Source organism: Condylura cristata, unplaced genomic scaffold (genome assembly GCF_000260355.1).
Source record: "Condylura cristata isolate star-nosed mole 26May11 unplaced genomic scaffold, ConCri1.0 scaffold00032, whole genome shotgun sequence".
NCBI lineage: Eukaryota > Metazoa > Chordata > Mammalia > Eulipotyphla > Talpidae > Condylura > Condylura cristata.
In genome coordinates, this window is record NW_004567133.1 from 749,246 (window position 1) to 765,550 (window position 16,305).

The window sequence follows — 16,305 nt, forward strand, 5'->3', positions numbered from 1 at the left end:
TTGTGAAGATTGTTTGAATATGTACGGACAGACAGAACTCCCTCAAAGACTACACCTCTCTTCCATCCTGAATCCTCCAGACTAAAAAAAAAAAAAATTAAAGAGGGGGAAGTTACTTGCATTCCAGAATTGTTCCTCATTTAAATGTTTACTGAAAAAAATACATTCTTTCCAATGAAACCTCAAACTTTTTAACTCTTAACGCAACACAGCATCCTAATCAAATAACCTTTTAAATCCTAAATATTCATACTTTGCTCTAGAAAGGTTTTTTTGTGATCAATATGAAGGAGATTGAATAAATCACTTTTCTGAAGGTTTCTGGACAGAACTAAGTTGTAGCCAGGGAGGTGTTTCCAACACTTTTAATTCTTCTGACTGAAATCTTCAGAATTTATTTACAACAGATTCTTAAGAGTATCAAACACTTTTATTCAAGTGTACAAAAGCACAGTCCTAAACCAAATGTATACATGTGATTTATATATTCTGCTATTTAGGGATTACTTAATCCTGTTTCATAATCACTGGAAGTGACCATCAATCTCTCTGTATGTAAGGGTATAAACATTCATAGATTGGAAAACACATGCATTTTTCATTTACTTTTACATTTAGATCAATTTCACTTAAGATTCCTACCTTGCCCTGATAAGATCCTATGCTTGCTGATGGCTAAGAGGCAAAATACAGTGGCAGACTATCCTAAAGGTTAGCCATAACAGACTTAGAGTGAACAATAAATTTTTATGTATTTGCTGAGGATCTGAATATGAAGGCCTCAGTTGCTGAAATGACAGAACTTTTAGTAAAACCTGTCTTATTCACAAAATGTTATAAAGCTTAAGGTGGAGAACAGAATAAAATGCTTTGACATTATTTGAAGAACGAATTCTTGCTTGGTGATATAACAGTGACCCTGAACTCTGAAGCCAGTATTTGTGATCACTTTTATCCATCAAGAAAACCATGTTCTTTTATAGGGCCATGTTTTTTTTAGATGGTTTTACATATGGCCTATAGACCAAAAAAAAAAAAAAAAAGTGGTTTCAACAATTATACATTCCCTGGTTTGATACGGGGAAACTGGGGATAGAAAACAGATGCAAAGCAACCACAATGGTTAATTTTACCAGGAAGAAACTCTTGAAATACACCTAGAGGTGTTACATGAGAACAACATCTGTGTTGGAAGGCTATATTCCTTTAAAGAAGTTTTCTGATTCTTTAGTGTGTTCTTTATATTTTGCCCTATCAAAAGCAGACCTAAGCATTTTGTTAGCCTTCAGTGGAAATATATAAATCACTTTAAACTAAAAAGTATTCTAAACATAGACATGCAGAATGTAACCTGGCCACCGGGAGTCTTATTAAGATGATTCCCTGGTGTCTTTATCATATCTTTTAGATGGTGGTGGATGGAGAGAAGGCAGCTAAGAACTTGGGCATTATCTGCAATGTCTAGCTGCATGCCACAAACACAGGAGAGATAAAATCCCTCATAACCATGAATGGACAGGATGTAGAAATCTAATTCCTCTAAAAGAAGTTTCACTGTAGAAGACACCAGAACATCAGAAAAGATTGGGCCTACAAGTCTGTTTTGGAGAGAAGTTGGCCTCAGGACTGAAAAAATAAAATGAGCTACCAGAGTTATGTTTTAACATTTGGTGTATTAGGGAAGCATGATCAACAGAACCAATTTCAGAATGAAATAAAAATGTTTATAAGCCATATTAAAATAAAAATAGTTTGAGTTCCATAAATAAAGTATACATAACTACTTACAACACCTATCATCTTAAATAAAAGAATACCGTAAAAAGATAGAAATGCATTCACCCAGTCACTTTTCAGACTAGGTTCTTCTGCAGCAAAAAAAAGATTGGGACTATTTTTTAGCAATTTCAAATACAAATACTCAGCCATAATATGCAATATCTTGACATCAAGCATGAAATATGGCAACACACTTTTGCACTTGTACCGTATCAGATTCTGGTCTAGTGTGGATACTCTGATGGTGAAAAATACTTGAATTTCTACTGAAAGATTTGACACATTTACACACTCAAATGACTTCTTGGGTATAGATTCTTTGATAGTCAATGACTACTGGAATATAACTGAATCTTCCCACACACACACATATTCACAGGCTTTCTGCATGGAATGAATCTGATGAACAAGACTGTTTGGTGGCTTTTTCACATTCATTATAATAATGGAATTTTATTCCAGTATGAATTCTTCAATGTGACTCAGGTATGAAAATAGCATGAAACATTTACCACATTCAGTGTAGTCATGTTGTTTTTTTTTTTTTTTCACTGTTATTGGCTTGCAGGTATTAAGACTTTTAACACTAATAGCTTTCCTACATTCATCACTTTCTGAGAAATGGTTTCCCTCTGGTATGGATTCTCTGATGCTGAAAAGATTGAGCTAAGAGCAAAGGCTTTAATCACATCCAGTTACATACATGATTTTTCTCTGCTGGGAATGCTCAGATGTTAAATGAGGCCTGAACTTGACTAAATGTCTTTCCACGTTCAATACATTCATAAGGTTTTTCTTTGGTATGAGTTCTTTGATGTTTAACAAAGTGTGCTCTCTGACTGAGGTTCTTTTCCCAAGCATCACAATCAAAGGCTTTTTCTCTAGTGAGGACTTCTTGCTGCAGGACAAGATCTGAGCTATGCTCGAAATTTTCCTCATAATCATTACACTCATAGGATTTCTCTCTCCTATGAATTTTGTGATGCTGAATAAGGCATGCGGTTTGGCTGAATGCTTTTCCACATTCATTACATTCATGTGGTTTCTCTCCTGTGTGAATTCTTTGATGCTGAGTAAGATGGGAGTTCAATCTGAAGTCTTTTCCACATTCATTACATGTAAAGGGCTTTTCTTTGAGACGAAATCCTTGATGTTTGATAAAGGGTGGTCCACATTCATTGTATTGATTGGACTTCTCTTCACAATGGACCTTTTGATGTTCGGCTAGGTATGAGGTATGACAGAAATCACTGCCACATACAGTACACGTACAAGGCATATCTCTGTGAATTCGCTGATGTTGAGTCAGGTGTACACTACGACTGAAGACTCTTTCACAATGGCTACACTGAAAAGATTTTGCTCTAGTGTGAATTCTCTTATGCTGAATTATGCTGGAGCTCTGACTACAAGATTTATCAGATACTTCACAGGATTTATCAGATGCTTCACATTTATAGGACTTCTCTCTAATATGTATTCTTTTATGTCGACTAAGACTTGAACTCTGACTGAAAGATTTTTCACATTCCTTACATTTGTAGGGTTTCTCTCTAGTATGAATTCTTTGATGTCTAGAAAGGGCTGAGCTCTGATGGAAGACTTTCTCACATGTATCACATTTATAGGATTTCTCAGTGGTAGGAATGCTCTCACATTTATTCAGGGGGGAAAGATCCATTAAGCTTTCCTTATAATCACTACTCTGAAAATCCTGTGTTAGATTTATTTTTCCATGTTTACCAGCAGCTGGATTCTGGTTGAGGCTCATGTCATACTTATCAATATCATCAATATTTTGTATCTTAAGAACTCTCTGATCAGTATCAAGGGAAGAGTCCAGACTGAAGCATTTTTCAGAGTCATAATATTCATTGTTCTTCTCACTGGTGAAAGTTTTCTTGCTAATTGTTATTTGCCTAAATTCTCTCTCCAGGAAAAGAAATTTTCTTAGAATTTCCTGAAGCCTTTCTAATCTGTCCTCGGATTTATATACTTCTATAGTCTCAGGAACTTGGGCAATATCCTTTTTGAGTCTTCCTACTCTCACTTTGTATGACTGTACTTCTTCCAAAATTTTCTGCTTAGGAATCAACAGCTTGTTCTCTTCTCTGGTATCTCCATCTGATTCAATATATAAATAGAAAACCAAATGTAATCTGCAAATGTACCCTGTGCTTAGAAAAAGAAAACTCAGAGGGGAAAAAGCTAAATAATCTATCATCTACCAGGATCAAATAAGTTTATTTACTCTGAAGCACAGGCACAACAGTTTATGTAAGGCCAAGAACAGGAGCAGTGAGGTAGAATCCAAGTCATTCAGGGTGTGGTAGAAACAGAGCATGTTCAAGAGGGTAAGAAAATAACCAATTAAGTTATTTCAAAGGTAATAATAGGGAAGCAATTCAAAAGAATTAGGTTAAGTAACTTGGCCTAATATAACTTGTAAAACAAGGGACAAAAGTAAACACTAAAATTTTAAGGAAAAGTTAAGGAGCTCTCCAATTCTGAGATATAGACAGAGCTCTTTATTGACTGCTAAAGCAAGTTACAATTTGGGCCAACAACTTGATTATATTTTGCTAGTTACATCTGGTTGATTTTGCCTTACTCACCTGAGTAGACATCTCTTAAGACTTCTCTATTCTTAGTTTCCATATCAAAGACCTGTAGATCCTGTTCCAGCTGGAAGATTCCATCAGGCTTGGAAATTGGAAATCCTGCTCATAGAGAAATGGGATGTGGCAATTTATCCCCAGATACTATACCAGCCAACTTTTTAAAAAAATGGTTAATGGAGAGAAAATAAATTCTTAGAAGACATTAGGAAAGCCTGGAGAGTGAGGAAGGCAAAGATCCTCTGTAAGGAGCTCATACTAGAAAAAGGTGTGTGAAGAGGTAAAAGTTGGTGACTTTTGAGGGTATTCACTTAAACATTATTCAGAAAAGGAAATGTGTGCATAGGTGTGTGACTGTCTTCACAGAAATGACCTCTATTATCTTTATCTGCTGCTTATAGATCAACCTTTGTATAAACCCAGGCCTACAAAGTTTAGATCTGGTCAAAAAATGTCACCAAAATATAACTGCAAAGGTCTGGAGAAAAGTGAAAATTCATTTGTAAATGGTAAGCTAAACTTTAGCAACATAATTAGTAAATGAATAAATAATCCAAGGACCAATCTCAAGAAAAAAATCTGTTTAAAGTGCACATGAAGAAATGTAATAATATGCCACATCCTTGCCCATTAGGAGCTTACGCTTGTTTAGTCAGCATTTAGAGTGCCTCCTCTATGCAGTATACAAAAATAAAGAGTTGCATAGATTAGGTGCATCTCCCCCAAGGACCTTACACTCTAACTGCAGAGACATATAAACTATAATATGATACAATGAAGAAAGGGCAACACAAGTGCTTCTTCACAAGAACTGGTCTTTCTTTGGTTTGTGTAATAGCTGCTGGGATCTAATATTTTTAAAAGTAAAAGCAAAGGGAAGTCTGTTTTTGAAGGGACAGAACTATTATGGTATGAAAGGGGCAGATTTTATACATGTTCAGCCCAGAAAGATTCTAGCAGCACATAAACAAGGGCTAGCTCAAGACCCACATCTCCAACTGCCTTTCTCTTCACTTAAATGCCTACAAAATTACTCCTCTTATCCTGATATGTTACTGTATAGTAGTTTATAGATAGTTTTAAAAATTGGTTTCAGGTATTATCATCCCTATATAAACTCTTTGGGAGCCAATGGCCATGTGTCTTGTACCTCACATTTCTTTGGATTTACTCATATAAGAGCTGCTCAATCTTGTGTCCCAAATACCCAGTATTTTAAAATTGGGTCTGAAAAATATTATGAGCCACAGCTGGCTACCTGGACTTCCCTGTCAGGGAGATCAGGACACAGGAAAGCCATTTATTGAGTTTCTGAACTTCTGCTGGGTATTAATAGAGTCAATCCTCTTTTTAGACACTTACTAAGGTTCTCCATAAAGATATAAAATAGATTCACAAGAACATAATTTATAAATTTTAATTTTGTGACATTAAGCTGTTTCTAGATACTTGATAACTGAAACAACTATTGGCTATTTACTACATATCTATACTTAAATATAAGCATAACAAAAATATTTTCTTTTGGGACAAAGGGTTTGACTTATGTTTTAGGTAATACAGAAAGGTATAAGAAAATTCCTATCAGACAGAGATATGATAAATAAAATTTTTTTTTAGCAATAAAATCACCTGTATTATCAAAATATTAAGTTAAGATTTACAGAAGAATTTGGTAGGTACAAAGTACTATGCTGAGATATTTACAGGCTTTCACTCATTTAATACCATAACTTAAGAAGTAGGAACTATTATAGTGCCTATTTTACAAATGGGAAAATTATAATTCTGAAAGGTTAAATTGCTCAAGGTCCTATCTATAGAAGTTAGGGCTCAAATCCAGACAGTTTTATTTCAGAACATGACCTTTTAAATAATTTACTAGTGAAAAAATAATGATCAAGAATGCAATTCCATCTTGTTCTCCAAAATAGGTACAGAAAGAGAACAGCAGGCCAAACATAATAACAACACAGTAAAAGATGAAAAAAAAGAAACAAAGAAACACTGACTAGAACAATTCAGACAGCCAGGATTCAACAGATTTGGAGTCACAGACATTTTAATGAAAAGGATTCATTTAGACATCATTTAGTATCAAAGAAATGAAAATCTTTTTTTTTTTTTATACTTTTGCTTATTTTTTTTTTTTTTTAAGATTTATTTATTTGTGCATACAGAACTGGGGTACAGGCCAGAGGCTCAGGGGCGGTGAGAGGCTTCACCAGAGACAGAGCAGGGAACAGAACAGGCAGATCGACGAAGCACACTGCTGAGGGGAGCAGCGGGTGGGCCAGGAGAGGTCTGCCACACCATGTGGTCACCTCCGGGGCAGGCGGGAATCGAACTCATGCGGAAGCGGCTTTAGATTCTCGGTGCTGTGCTTTAACCCGCTGCGCCACCAGGGAGGGCCGAAATGAAAATCTTTTTATAATAAAAATCCAAACCCCTAGGAAACAATCTGAGCAATATTCAATTTGCAGAAAATCCACTATAAAGGAATAATTTGCACATGCTCCTGAAATTTTTGTATTAAAAATTTGGTCTATCACTGCTTCCTTTGCTGCTTTTCTAAAATATCATTTAGGTAACTACCATACCAGGCATTTACAAATATAACCTAATTTAATCCTTGGCACAGCCTAGAAAGATAGACACTATTTTTCAAGTTTTATAGATGAAGAAAACAAGTGTCATTTTAAATAATTTGCTCAATGTGTCACAGCTAGTAAGGAAAACTCAAGCCTGATTCCACAGTTTATATTCCTTCCAAACTAGTGTACTAATAAGGGTCAAAGAAAGCATTTAGGCAGACTTTTCTTACCACTGATTTGACTGTCTTTTTCTTAAATTTAGAGTTCCAGATAAGCATGAAGAACTCTGGACCCTCCCTGGTGGCGCTGCAGGTTAAAACACAGCACTAAGAAGCTTAACCCACTTCAGTATGAGTATGATCCCCGCCTGCCCCAGAGGTGACCCACATGGTGTGGCAGACCTCCCCTGACCCGCCCACTGCTCCCCTCAGCAGTGTACTTCGTCGATCTGCCTGTTCTGCTCCCCACTCTGTCTCTGGTGAATCCTCTCACCCTCCCCATCTCTGGCCTGTACCCCAGTTCTGTATGAATAAATAAATCTTTAAAAAAAAAAATTACGGCAGAACTCCATGCTTTCAAAATATGCCTGTGCTTCAAATTTTACTTGCCTAAAATTGCTAAACTTTAAAAAAAGGTTTATTTATTTATGTGTACAGAGCTGGAGTACAGGCTAGAGGTGTAGGGGTGAAGATTCACCAGAGACAGAGCAGGGAGTAGGTAGATACTGAAATAGGTACAGGTACTGAAATACTCTGCTGGTGGGTCAGGAGATGTCTGCCATGCCATATGGGTCACCTCCCCTGCCAGGGATCTAACTCATGCTTTAGTGGCTTTGGATAGTTTCATAATGCTGTGCTCCAACCGGTTGTGCCACCAGCGAGGGCCCAACTGTTTAATTTTTTAATTAAAATCTTTTGTTTTTTAACTTAACTACTGATGGTCTGCTCAGTTTGTTTTTTTAAATCACTCTGATCTTTAAACATGACATTTACCTCATTATTTGGCTTGCTGACTATACCAGAATTGTGCTAAGATTTTAGCTATCTGGAATCTTCATGCTTTTCTTCCTGGTCTTTAATATAAATACACATACACACCAAAATATATCCTTAACAACTCATTCTAATATAGATATACCCTATTAATAGAATGTATTTCTAGACAATATTACTTCTTGAATGCATGCTGTGCTTCCAAACTGTACAATCTAATGCCTGTCTATCCAATTTATCTGTCACTTTGAATTGTTATCAGAATAGACCCATACAGGGCCCTCCTTAGTGGTTTAAAGTGCAGTGGTTTAAAGTATAGCACTATGAAGCTATCACAGCCATTGCAGCACCAGTTTGATCCCTGGCCAGGGAACTGACCCACATGGTGTGGCAGACCTCACCTGACCCACCCGCTGCTCCCCTCAGCCGTATATTTCAATAGATCTGCCTGTTCTGTTACCTGCTGTCTCTGGTGAGTCCTCTCAACCCCCACACCTCTGGCCTATACCTCAGTTCTACATGTATAAACAAATCTTTAAAAAAAGAATACAGACCCCTACAAATATAAATAAACACCATCAGTGGTGGAACTAAGTCTCCTAAAGCACAAGAATAGTGAAAAAGAACATATGTGTGCTTCAAAGTCAGATCTGAGTTCCATCTAGATCTTGACAATGTACAGGATTACTTAACTCTTCTGGGCAACAGGTCTAAAATAAAATAACTGCTCACAGGTCTAAAATAAAATAGATTCACACTTGTGGTAAGTGTTAAATGAGGTACATACCACTATAGTACCTAGTAACATAATAAACAGTTGTGGCAGCACAAGACATTCTATACAAAATCATGTTGGTTCTCATAAAATTAACTTCAAAAATTAGGAGGGATGGGCCAAACATTCCTTGTTTATGAACTCACTCATCATTTATTGGGATTTTGGTAAGCATGTTTCTAGTGCTGTAATCTAACTGGGCCTCTCCCATATGAAATGTAATCCAGCCCTCTTCCCCATCTTAATCTCCAGTACTGATTCCTCTGGGTATGTCCTACAAGTAGGAATTCACTCATTATCACCAGAGTATGCTTTTAGATTTGGAAATTATAAAATTTTTACTTTTGACCTGCTTTTTCACTTTTACTTAGTTATTCACACTATGTATGTTTATAACCATATAACTGGTTCTGATGTCTGTGACAAATATCACTCAGAGCAACTGCCATGGGAAAAAGGTGAAATGTAAAAATGCTAAGTAACAACTAAATTATGAAGTCCTTATTTCACAAAACATTAAGCTAAATTAGCAAGTGAGGGCCCTCCCTGGTGGCGCAGCAGGTTAAAGCAATGCAATAAGAAGCTTAAGCCATTTCCACATGAGTTCGATCCCTGCCTGCCCCGGAGGAGTCCACATGGCGTGGCAGACCTCTCCTGACCCGCCCGCTGCTCCCCTCAGCAGTGTACTTCGTCGATCTGCCTGTTCTGCTCCCCACTCTGTCCCTGGTGAATTCTCTCACCCTCCGCATCTCTGGCCTGTACCCCAGCTCTGTATGAATAAATAAATAAATCTTTAAAAAAAAAAAATTAGCAAGTGAAGACACTTAAATTTTAGGTAGAGTCTGATGAATCCCCAAATATGCAAATAACTTCCCAAGAACTGTAAAAATAATTACTAAGGAGATGTTGTTGACTCATTACAACAGTAAGCTGAGGAGGTTTCTTGTATCTGTACCCAGTATGTGCATGTGTGCGTACATGTCCTTTTGTGTGCAGAAATGAATGAGGAAATGGGATAAAACTCAACCTAATAGCAAACTATGCTATTAGATTGACTAAAATTTCTTTACTCCAAAAAGTAGACAGGTTATAACTGTTGGAAATTATGTAATTATTAGGTAAAATTAACAGTAGTTTACAATTACATATCACTTTACAGTTTACAAAGCTATTAAACATACATTCAGTTTGATACCCTGAAATAGAGACTGAACTCTTGCCCTCCCTTTTCCCCTCCATGAAGGACATAACTAAGGAACTGCTGATCAAGAAAAGTTATGTAAATTTACCAATCTGTACAGCACCACAAAGAATAAGGGGGATATAGGTAGAACCTTGGAGATAGGCACAAGGAAGGATGGAGAAGACTAGAATGATAAACATGATGAGAACAGGGTCACAGAAGAGTCAGGCAACAGAAGGGGCAGGTCATGTCCACTGCTGAAAAGGAGGGGCACGGCACATGTTCCACACTCTAACGTAACATGAAAAAAATCACAACTGAAGAGCTGAAGTTGAACTCAGGCTTCTCGGAACACGAGGAGATGACCACCAACCGTGACTTCTGAATGAACTGAGTTCAAAATGCGTCTGGTTTCAATGGAGGGCTTCCCTGGCCCTTTAGAAATTTAACAAAGGTCATTTGAACAGCTGCAATTTCACATACTGGTAGCATCCTGAGGAGCATCTATTCCATCAATCAAGTTTAATATCTTACAATCGAGGAAAAGGAGTTTCCGAGCAGGGGCGAGCAATATCGATGGGAAGTCGATACCTGGGCCATCTCTTGGAGATTCCTGCTGAAAGGACTGCAAGTGTTTCTCCAGAGAAAGCACTTGCCTGGGTATGACTCAGGGCCGGGCAGGAATTCACATTATGAATCCGGGAGGTGGGAAGGCGGAGAAGTATGCCTATAAAGATCAAAGAGCCAGGAATGGAAAACATACTAAAAACCTTCCCAGTGGGCAGGCTGCGTCCCCACAGATAAGACCTTGCTAATTCTGAATATAATCAAGAAGACAGAGCACACCTTAGATGCCAGCAGCATAGACAACATGGAGTGAGAAAGTGCATATGCACCACAGAAGAACACAAGTGCGCACTGTAATTACATACATACATAAAAGAGCAGAAAAACAGAGAAAGGCAAAAAATGAACGAGGAAGAACAATGCTCACATCATGGGGGCCAACAAACCCCCACTGAAAACAGGTTGCGTAATCTCAGCTGCATACTCCACCACGCAAATGACAAAGGCGAGACCTGGTTAAGAATTTACCCCACCTGAGTGTGAGGACAGTATCCAAGACTGCTGTTGCTTTGGGTGAGGTTACTTAGGATTCCATCTGGGCGACTCACTGAAATGTACTCACAGTGAGTCATACCTTTACCATGAAATCTCTCAAATTCTGCCTGCTTAGAGTTGAATGCAGGGATCTTAAGATCCTGAAACAAGAATTCAGCCTTTCTTTCAAAAAAAAAACCAAACCAAAACAAACAAACCTTTCTCCTTCCAAGGAAAATGGGAAACTCCCAGATACATGGATACTGAGACACAGGAAGGAAAGCACCTGTGGGTTGGTAGGCCCAGTCTCTCTTACTAAATAAGGAAAGACACGGAAGGCAAGAACTTAGGCAAAGCACAAGCAAAGTCCCATCTTCTACCAGGGAACAGTTGCCCCACAAAAGCAGGAATATTAGCTGAGCATAAGGAGTAGAATATCTCCTCTTGAAACTCCCAAAGGAAACCCACTCCCAGAGAGGACCTTAAAGTTAGAGGATTCAGATGTCCTAAAACTTGGAATCTGAACCACTCTCAACTTTCTCAAAGATCTCACACCAACTCAGAAACAAGGAAGTAAAGAAACCCTAACAAGGAAACTGAATAATAAGAAAGACAGTCCTTACCCAGTGAGACCACGTTCCCATAATTCTCTAACATCACTTCTCTGTAGAGATCCCTCTGAACAGGGTCCAGGCATCCCCATTCCTCTCGAGTAAGGTGCACAGTCACATCCTCGAATGTCACAAACTCCTGAAATAACACAGCCTGGCTGCTCTATGGAATGAGGCCACTATAGCATCACCACCAAAGAATGAAGGAGATGATACAAAGAAGGTATCCAATACGCACTGATGGTGGGGAGGTGAGAGAACAGGTTAGAATCTAGGGAGGAAGCTCCATAACCCTTTCGCATCTAAGAAGCACCCATCACAGCATTATGGATAAAGAAAGAACAATGTTTGTTGTTGGTGGTGCTGGGGAGATGGGAAGGTGGTTTGTGTGAAGTCCTGGTCTCTGATGAAAATCAACTGCCAAACTGGGATCTGCTACTGAAAAAAATTCCAGGCAGGGTTTTACAGATGGGATGAGGGAAGGGCCACACTCAATTAGCAGCAATATTCCCTGAGGAAAATCAAAGGGTTCCTCAGCTCACCTGGTACCTGGCTGTCAGAAGCGCAGCTGCCTGGTCTCCTGGGCTTCCCTCATGGGGAAGAGCAGGCACCTGGGGAACAGGTGGCGCTGAGGGAGGAGAAAGGAGTGAAAAGTGAGAGCAGTCCTTCCCCAGGGCTCCCTTACCGAACAGGGAGTCAGTGGGATGCTTTCTCACAGAAACACTAGTAAAATCAATAAATGTTTATCAGATATTGAATGTGTATACTCTGCTCCTTCTTAGCATTTGCATGCCCTACTTACACATATTCAGATCCATGATATAGAATTTTATTATGAAATGTCATTATTTTATCCTCAGTATATGACATTCCCTATATCGGAAGGGTATAGGCAAAGCACAGACATGTAGTGATTTGTCTAGGTTCATGGTTATTTTGTATACTTCCAACCCATTCCCAGACACTGCTCTGTAAACTTTATTAAGTCTTTCCTTTGTGAATGGGGACTGTCTCTGCAACCAGTGTGTAAGGTCTCTAGAACAAGGAATGGTCATGTTTCCTCACAATCCTTTCCACACTCTCACAATGCCCAACAGCACTTTAAACACTGTGGCACTCATTTGTGTTGCTGACATACAAGTTACTTAAGGCACTGTGGGTGGCTACAAGGAAATTATGGCAAGGAGCTTATAAAAGGTAACACAAAGCATAAAGTATAAGACAGATCAACCTACCTATAAATGCATAAAAATGTTATTACATGGTCCATAGGTGTTATGTATACACTCTCACAAGCTTGTGTTCAACCAAAGAATTAAAAGGTTGCTATCAAAATTAGTCACAATCATTATATTTGCAACAGAACAGCAGGTGGCAAAGCTCACATCTTCAAAGAGAAAAGAAACTAACCGAAGGGAATGGGGGAGGGGCAGGCCCTAAATCTAACAGGAAGTGAAAGCAAGGCAAGGACTGTGAGATGTGGTAAAAGCTGCATATCTTACAAATGATCTAAGATGTGGTAATTGGGGTGAAATAAAGATTGTATAAAGAATAAACAGCCAGAGAAGAGTAACAACCACTCTGCTAATTAAAGAAAGGTTGTCTTTAATAAAGGGGCCTAGCCCAGAACTGAACTGAGTCATGTATGTCCCTCCCTTCCAGGCCTCCCTATTGGGACCATCTACTTCTACTTATTGAAGTTCCTGGCCTCTCCCACACCAGAAACCCTTCTGCACTCCCATTCACCTGAATATAAGTATTCTCGCTGTCTTACCCCCAGTGAGTCCCTGCTCCATGTCTGTGTCCTGTAAGAGCTGAGGTTCTGGGGACAGACCCTCAGAGTGTGGCTCCAAAGACTGAAACTGGATGCCTGGTGTTCCTGCTGCTTCCTGGGCTGAAATTTCCTCCATCCCTGTTCTGGAAGACGATGAACATCACTGCAGAGTGAGATTAGGAGAAATTATTGTAATCGGTTAAAATAACCCACCCTTTTATATCCTCAAGACTTCACAAAGTAGCTTACATACTGTAGACAATCAGCAACAAAAGCTGATAATGATCAAGCAACCAAATTAACAGGGAAAAAAGTGAGTTATTTGTCAGTTTCAAACAGTCAAGAACCAAATCATATGGTCCAAGTGTGCACATTTACATGAACTCCAAGAGCTTGTGGTATTTCATAACCTGTTTCAAGACAGTACAAAGAGTGTAAAGATTTCTGTGAAGAGCTTAAAATATCTGAATTTTACGAGCTTCTTTTAAAGCTTAAATTGGGACGCACAGCAATATACTAGCTACGGTTATCCTTACTAATTTCCTTTTTTGAAAGGAGGACCTCTGGGAATAACTTGCTAACACTGTGCTCGGCGGCCTTGACTAGTAACAGAACCCCTCTTCTGGGGTCAGAGCCTCACTAACTAGACTAGGTGGGCAGCCTTTCCCCACAATCCTGACACCAACCCGGAGAGGCCCAGCGACTCGAACAGGTCCGAGCGGTGCCCTTCAAACCCAAAGACGCGGCAGGGCTGCGTGCCTTCCACACCCTGGGGCCGGGCCCGGGCCCTGGCGCCGGGTCCTCGGAAGGCCTCGCCCGGCATTGCCCTCCTCCCACTTCCTCCCACTGTCTCTAAAGACACGGGCCCCAAGGGCGAGGCGTGTCTCTGAGCCCCCGCTCACCCGGCCACGGTCACGGGCTGACGGCCGGCCGCTCAGTCGGCTGGGCGTCGGGGTGAACGCTGACTCAAAGGGAAACAGGCCCTCGAACCCCGGCCGCAGCGCGCTCCTGGGAAGAAAACCACCACCTGCCCCGGTCGGGCACCGCCTCTTCCTCCTCCGGGAAGCAAAACAAGCGCCGTCGCCGCCGCGACCCCAGAACGGCCTCCGGCGACTCACCCGAGAGAGGCGGGCCCGTCGGCCGTCCCGTCGCGGACTCTCGCGGGCTGGGTCGCCAGAGCCTTCCGGAGGTCGCTCTAGATCGCTCAGGGGCCGGCGCTCCTCGGTAGCGTTTCCGGAGGCGGAGTCCGACGGCCGGGGCGGGGGCGGGCCCAAAGAAGGCCCCGGATGAGGCCCCAGCGTGCGCGCCGCGCATGCGCTTTTCCCACGTCCTTCTCCGACTTCATTGCCCCACCTGCTGGCCCGGTGGCCGGCCGTCGGTGTATCAATAATGACTGGACAGCTCCCGAATTGGGAACGCGCCCCTGCTGACCCCTTTCTGGCGCCCGTAGACCTTCGAGACTCCCCACGGGGTGACTGGCTGCCCTATTGGCTGCGTGTCATGGGCTGCAGACCTAATGATACAACTTCTGTGGACAAGTCTGTCAGGCAAGGATTGAAGGCGCTTTGGTGACAGGAAGTCGTGGGCTCTAAATCTGTTAAGGTTCTTGGGGAAAGATGGGGCATGGAGAAGCAGAATGGAAGAGAGCCGCATTCCTGAACTGTGATGGGCAGAGCTTGGTGCAGGTGGACAGGCACTGTTGGAACGTCCCAGGAGGGCAGCTGTGGCTCATCATATTTTTCGGGCCCAATTTTAAAATACTACCTATCATGGCATTTCAGTGAGTAGCTTTTAAGTAAAAGAACAGACGCCACTAAATTGTTGGTACAAGAAACAGCACCTTGCAAAGCAGAGGAGCTATCCAGGATACCGTTTATATACTGCTGAACATGCAACACTAACATATTTGGTATTGTGTCAGAGATTATATAGATAGGAACCAAGGAGTTGACATAGAAGTGGTTCCTATTACTGTCACATCCACTAACCCATGGGTGGAATTACTGTTTTCTATCTCCAAACCTAGAGTCTGCTGGGTTATGGTCCTGATTCTAAGAAAGAATGGTTCTAGGAGATACATTCAGTGTTCCGTTGTACTGGAAACCGAAAATAATCACTTCTTTCAATTTCTTGTGCTGGTAGATCAGTAGACAAAGACTAGAGTACCCTGTGGTCCCTACCATACACATTACCCAATTAAAAAAAATCCAGCCAGTTGCATTCAAGAACCTACTTTTCCAGATCCTTTAGGTACTTTAATGTAGAAAAGGGAGGGGTAGTAGGAGAAAGGGCAACTTTAGACAAAGAAATATAATGCACAACAATGTGCTTAGAGATGATGTGGAACATTGGAAGGATGAAAAAGTATGTGAAGGAAGAAATTATGAGAATGTGCGGTCTTCAAGAAGGGCCATTGATTAGCAAGCTAGCCCATGATAAAGCAAGAAAGTAGATTATTGGAGCCATGAGACAAAAAAACTAACTAACCACAAAAAGAAGAGCAGTGGAAAGTAGAAAGCAATGACCACCTCAATCGAGGAAAGTCAAACCTGAGGAACAGAACATTATTCAGAACTTGGAAGTTTGCTCAGACTATCACCTCATCCCTGGTAGCTGCAGTAGCAAGGGGCTGTTTCTTTCATAAGCCTTTCCATTGTGCCCAGAGTGGCTCAGAACTTGAGTCATGTCACAGCCACCAAGGTCTCAGTTACTGTTTTATAAAAAGAAGTATCTTGGCCCTCCTTGGTGGCGCAGCGGGTTAAAGCGCAGCACTGAGAAGCTAAAAGCCACTTCCGTATGAGTTCGATCCCCGCCTGCCCCGGAGGTGACCACATGGCGTGGCAGACCTCTCCTGACCCGCCCGCTGCTCCCCTCAGCA

At 40.7% G+C, this 16,305-nt stretch overlaps 2 protein-coding genes across 4 annotated transcripts in view; both read right to left on the reverse strand.

Annotated features, from left to right (window-relative positions):
* Nucleotides 1-4,427, reverse strand: part of ZSCAN25 (zinc finger and SCAN domain containing 25) — a 21,447-nt gene extending 17,020 nt beyond the window's left edge. The window contains exon 1 of the mRNA XM_012731774.1: nucleotides 4,395-4,427. The gene's annotated coding sequence lies outside the window, so the exon portion shown is untranslated. The remainder of the gene's footprint in view (nucleotides 1-4,394) is intronic.
* Nucleotides 2,314-14,637, reverse strand: ZNF655 (zinc finger protein 655). Of its 3 annotated transcripts, none has more exons than XM_012731775.1 (4): nucleotides 14,546-14,637; nucleotides 13,428-13,590; nucleotides 4,395-4,499; nucleotides 2,314-3,903 (listed from the first exon to the last, which is right to left on the reverse strand). In XM_012731775.1, the coding sequence occupies exons 2-4, from the start codon at nucleotides 13,561-13,563 to the stop codon at nucleotides 2,507-2,509; spliced, it is 1,638 nt and encodes a 545-aa protein (XP_012587229.1). In that variant the 5' UTR covers nucleotides 13,564-13,590; nucleotides 14,546-14,637; the 3' UTR covers nucleotides 2,314-2,506. The 3 variants fall into 3 exon arrangements, with proteins under 3 accessions (XP_012587229.1, XP_012587230.1, XP_012587231.1); XM_012731776.1 differs by lacking the exon at nucleotides 14,546-14,637 and adding an exon at nucleotides 14,330-14,519; XM_012731777.1 differs by lacking the exons at nucleotides 13,428-13,590; nucleotides 14,546-14,637 and adding an exon at nucleotides 12,196-12,274.
* Nucleotides 14,638-16,305: the final 1,668 nt, after the last annotated feature.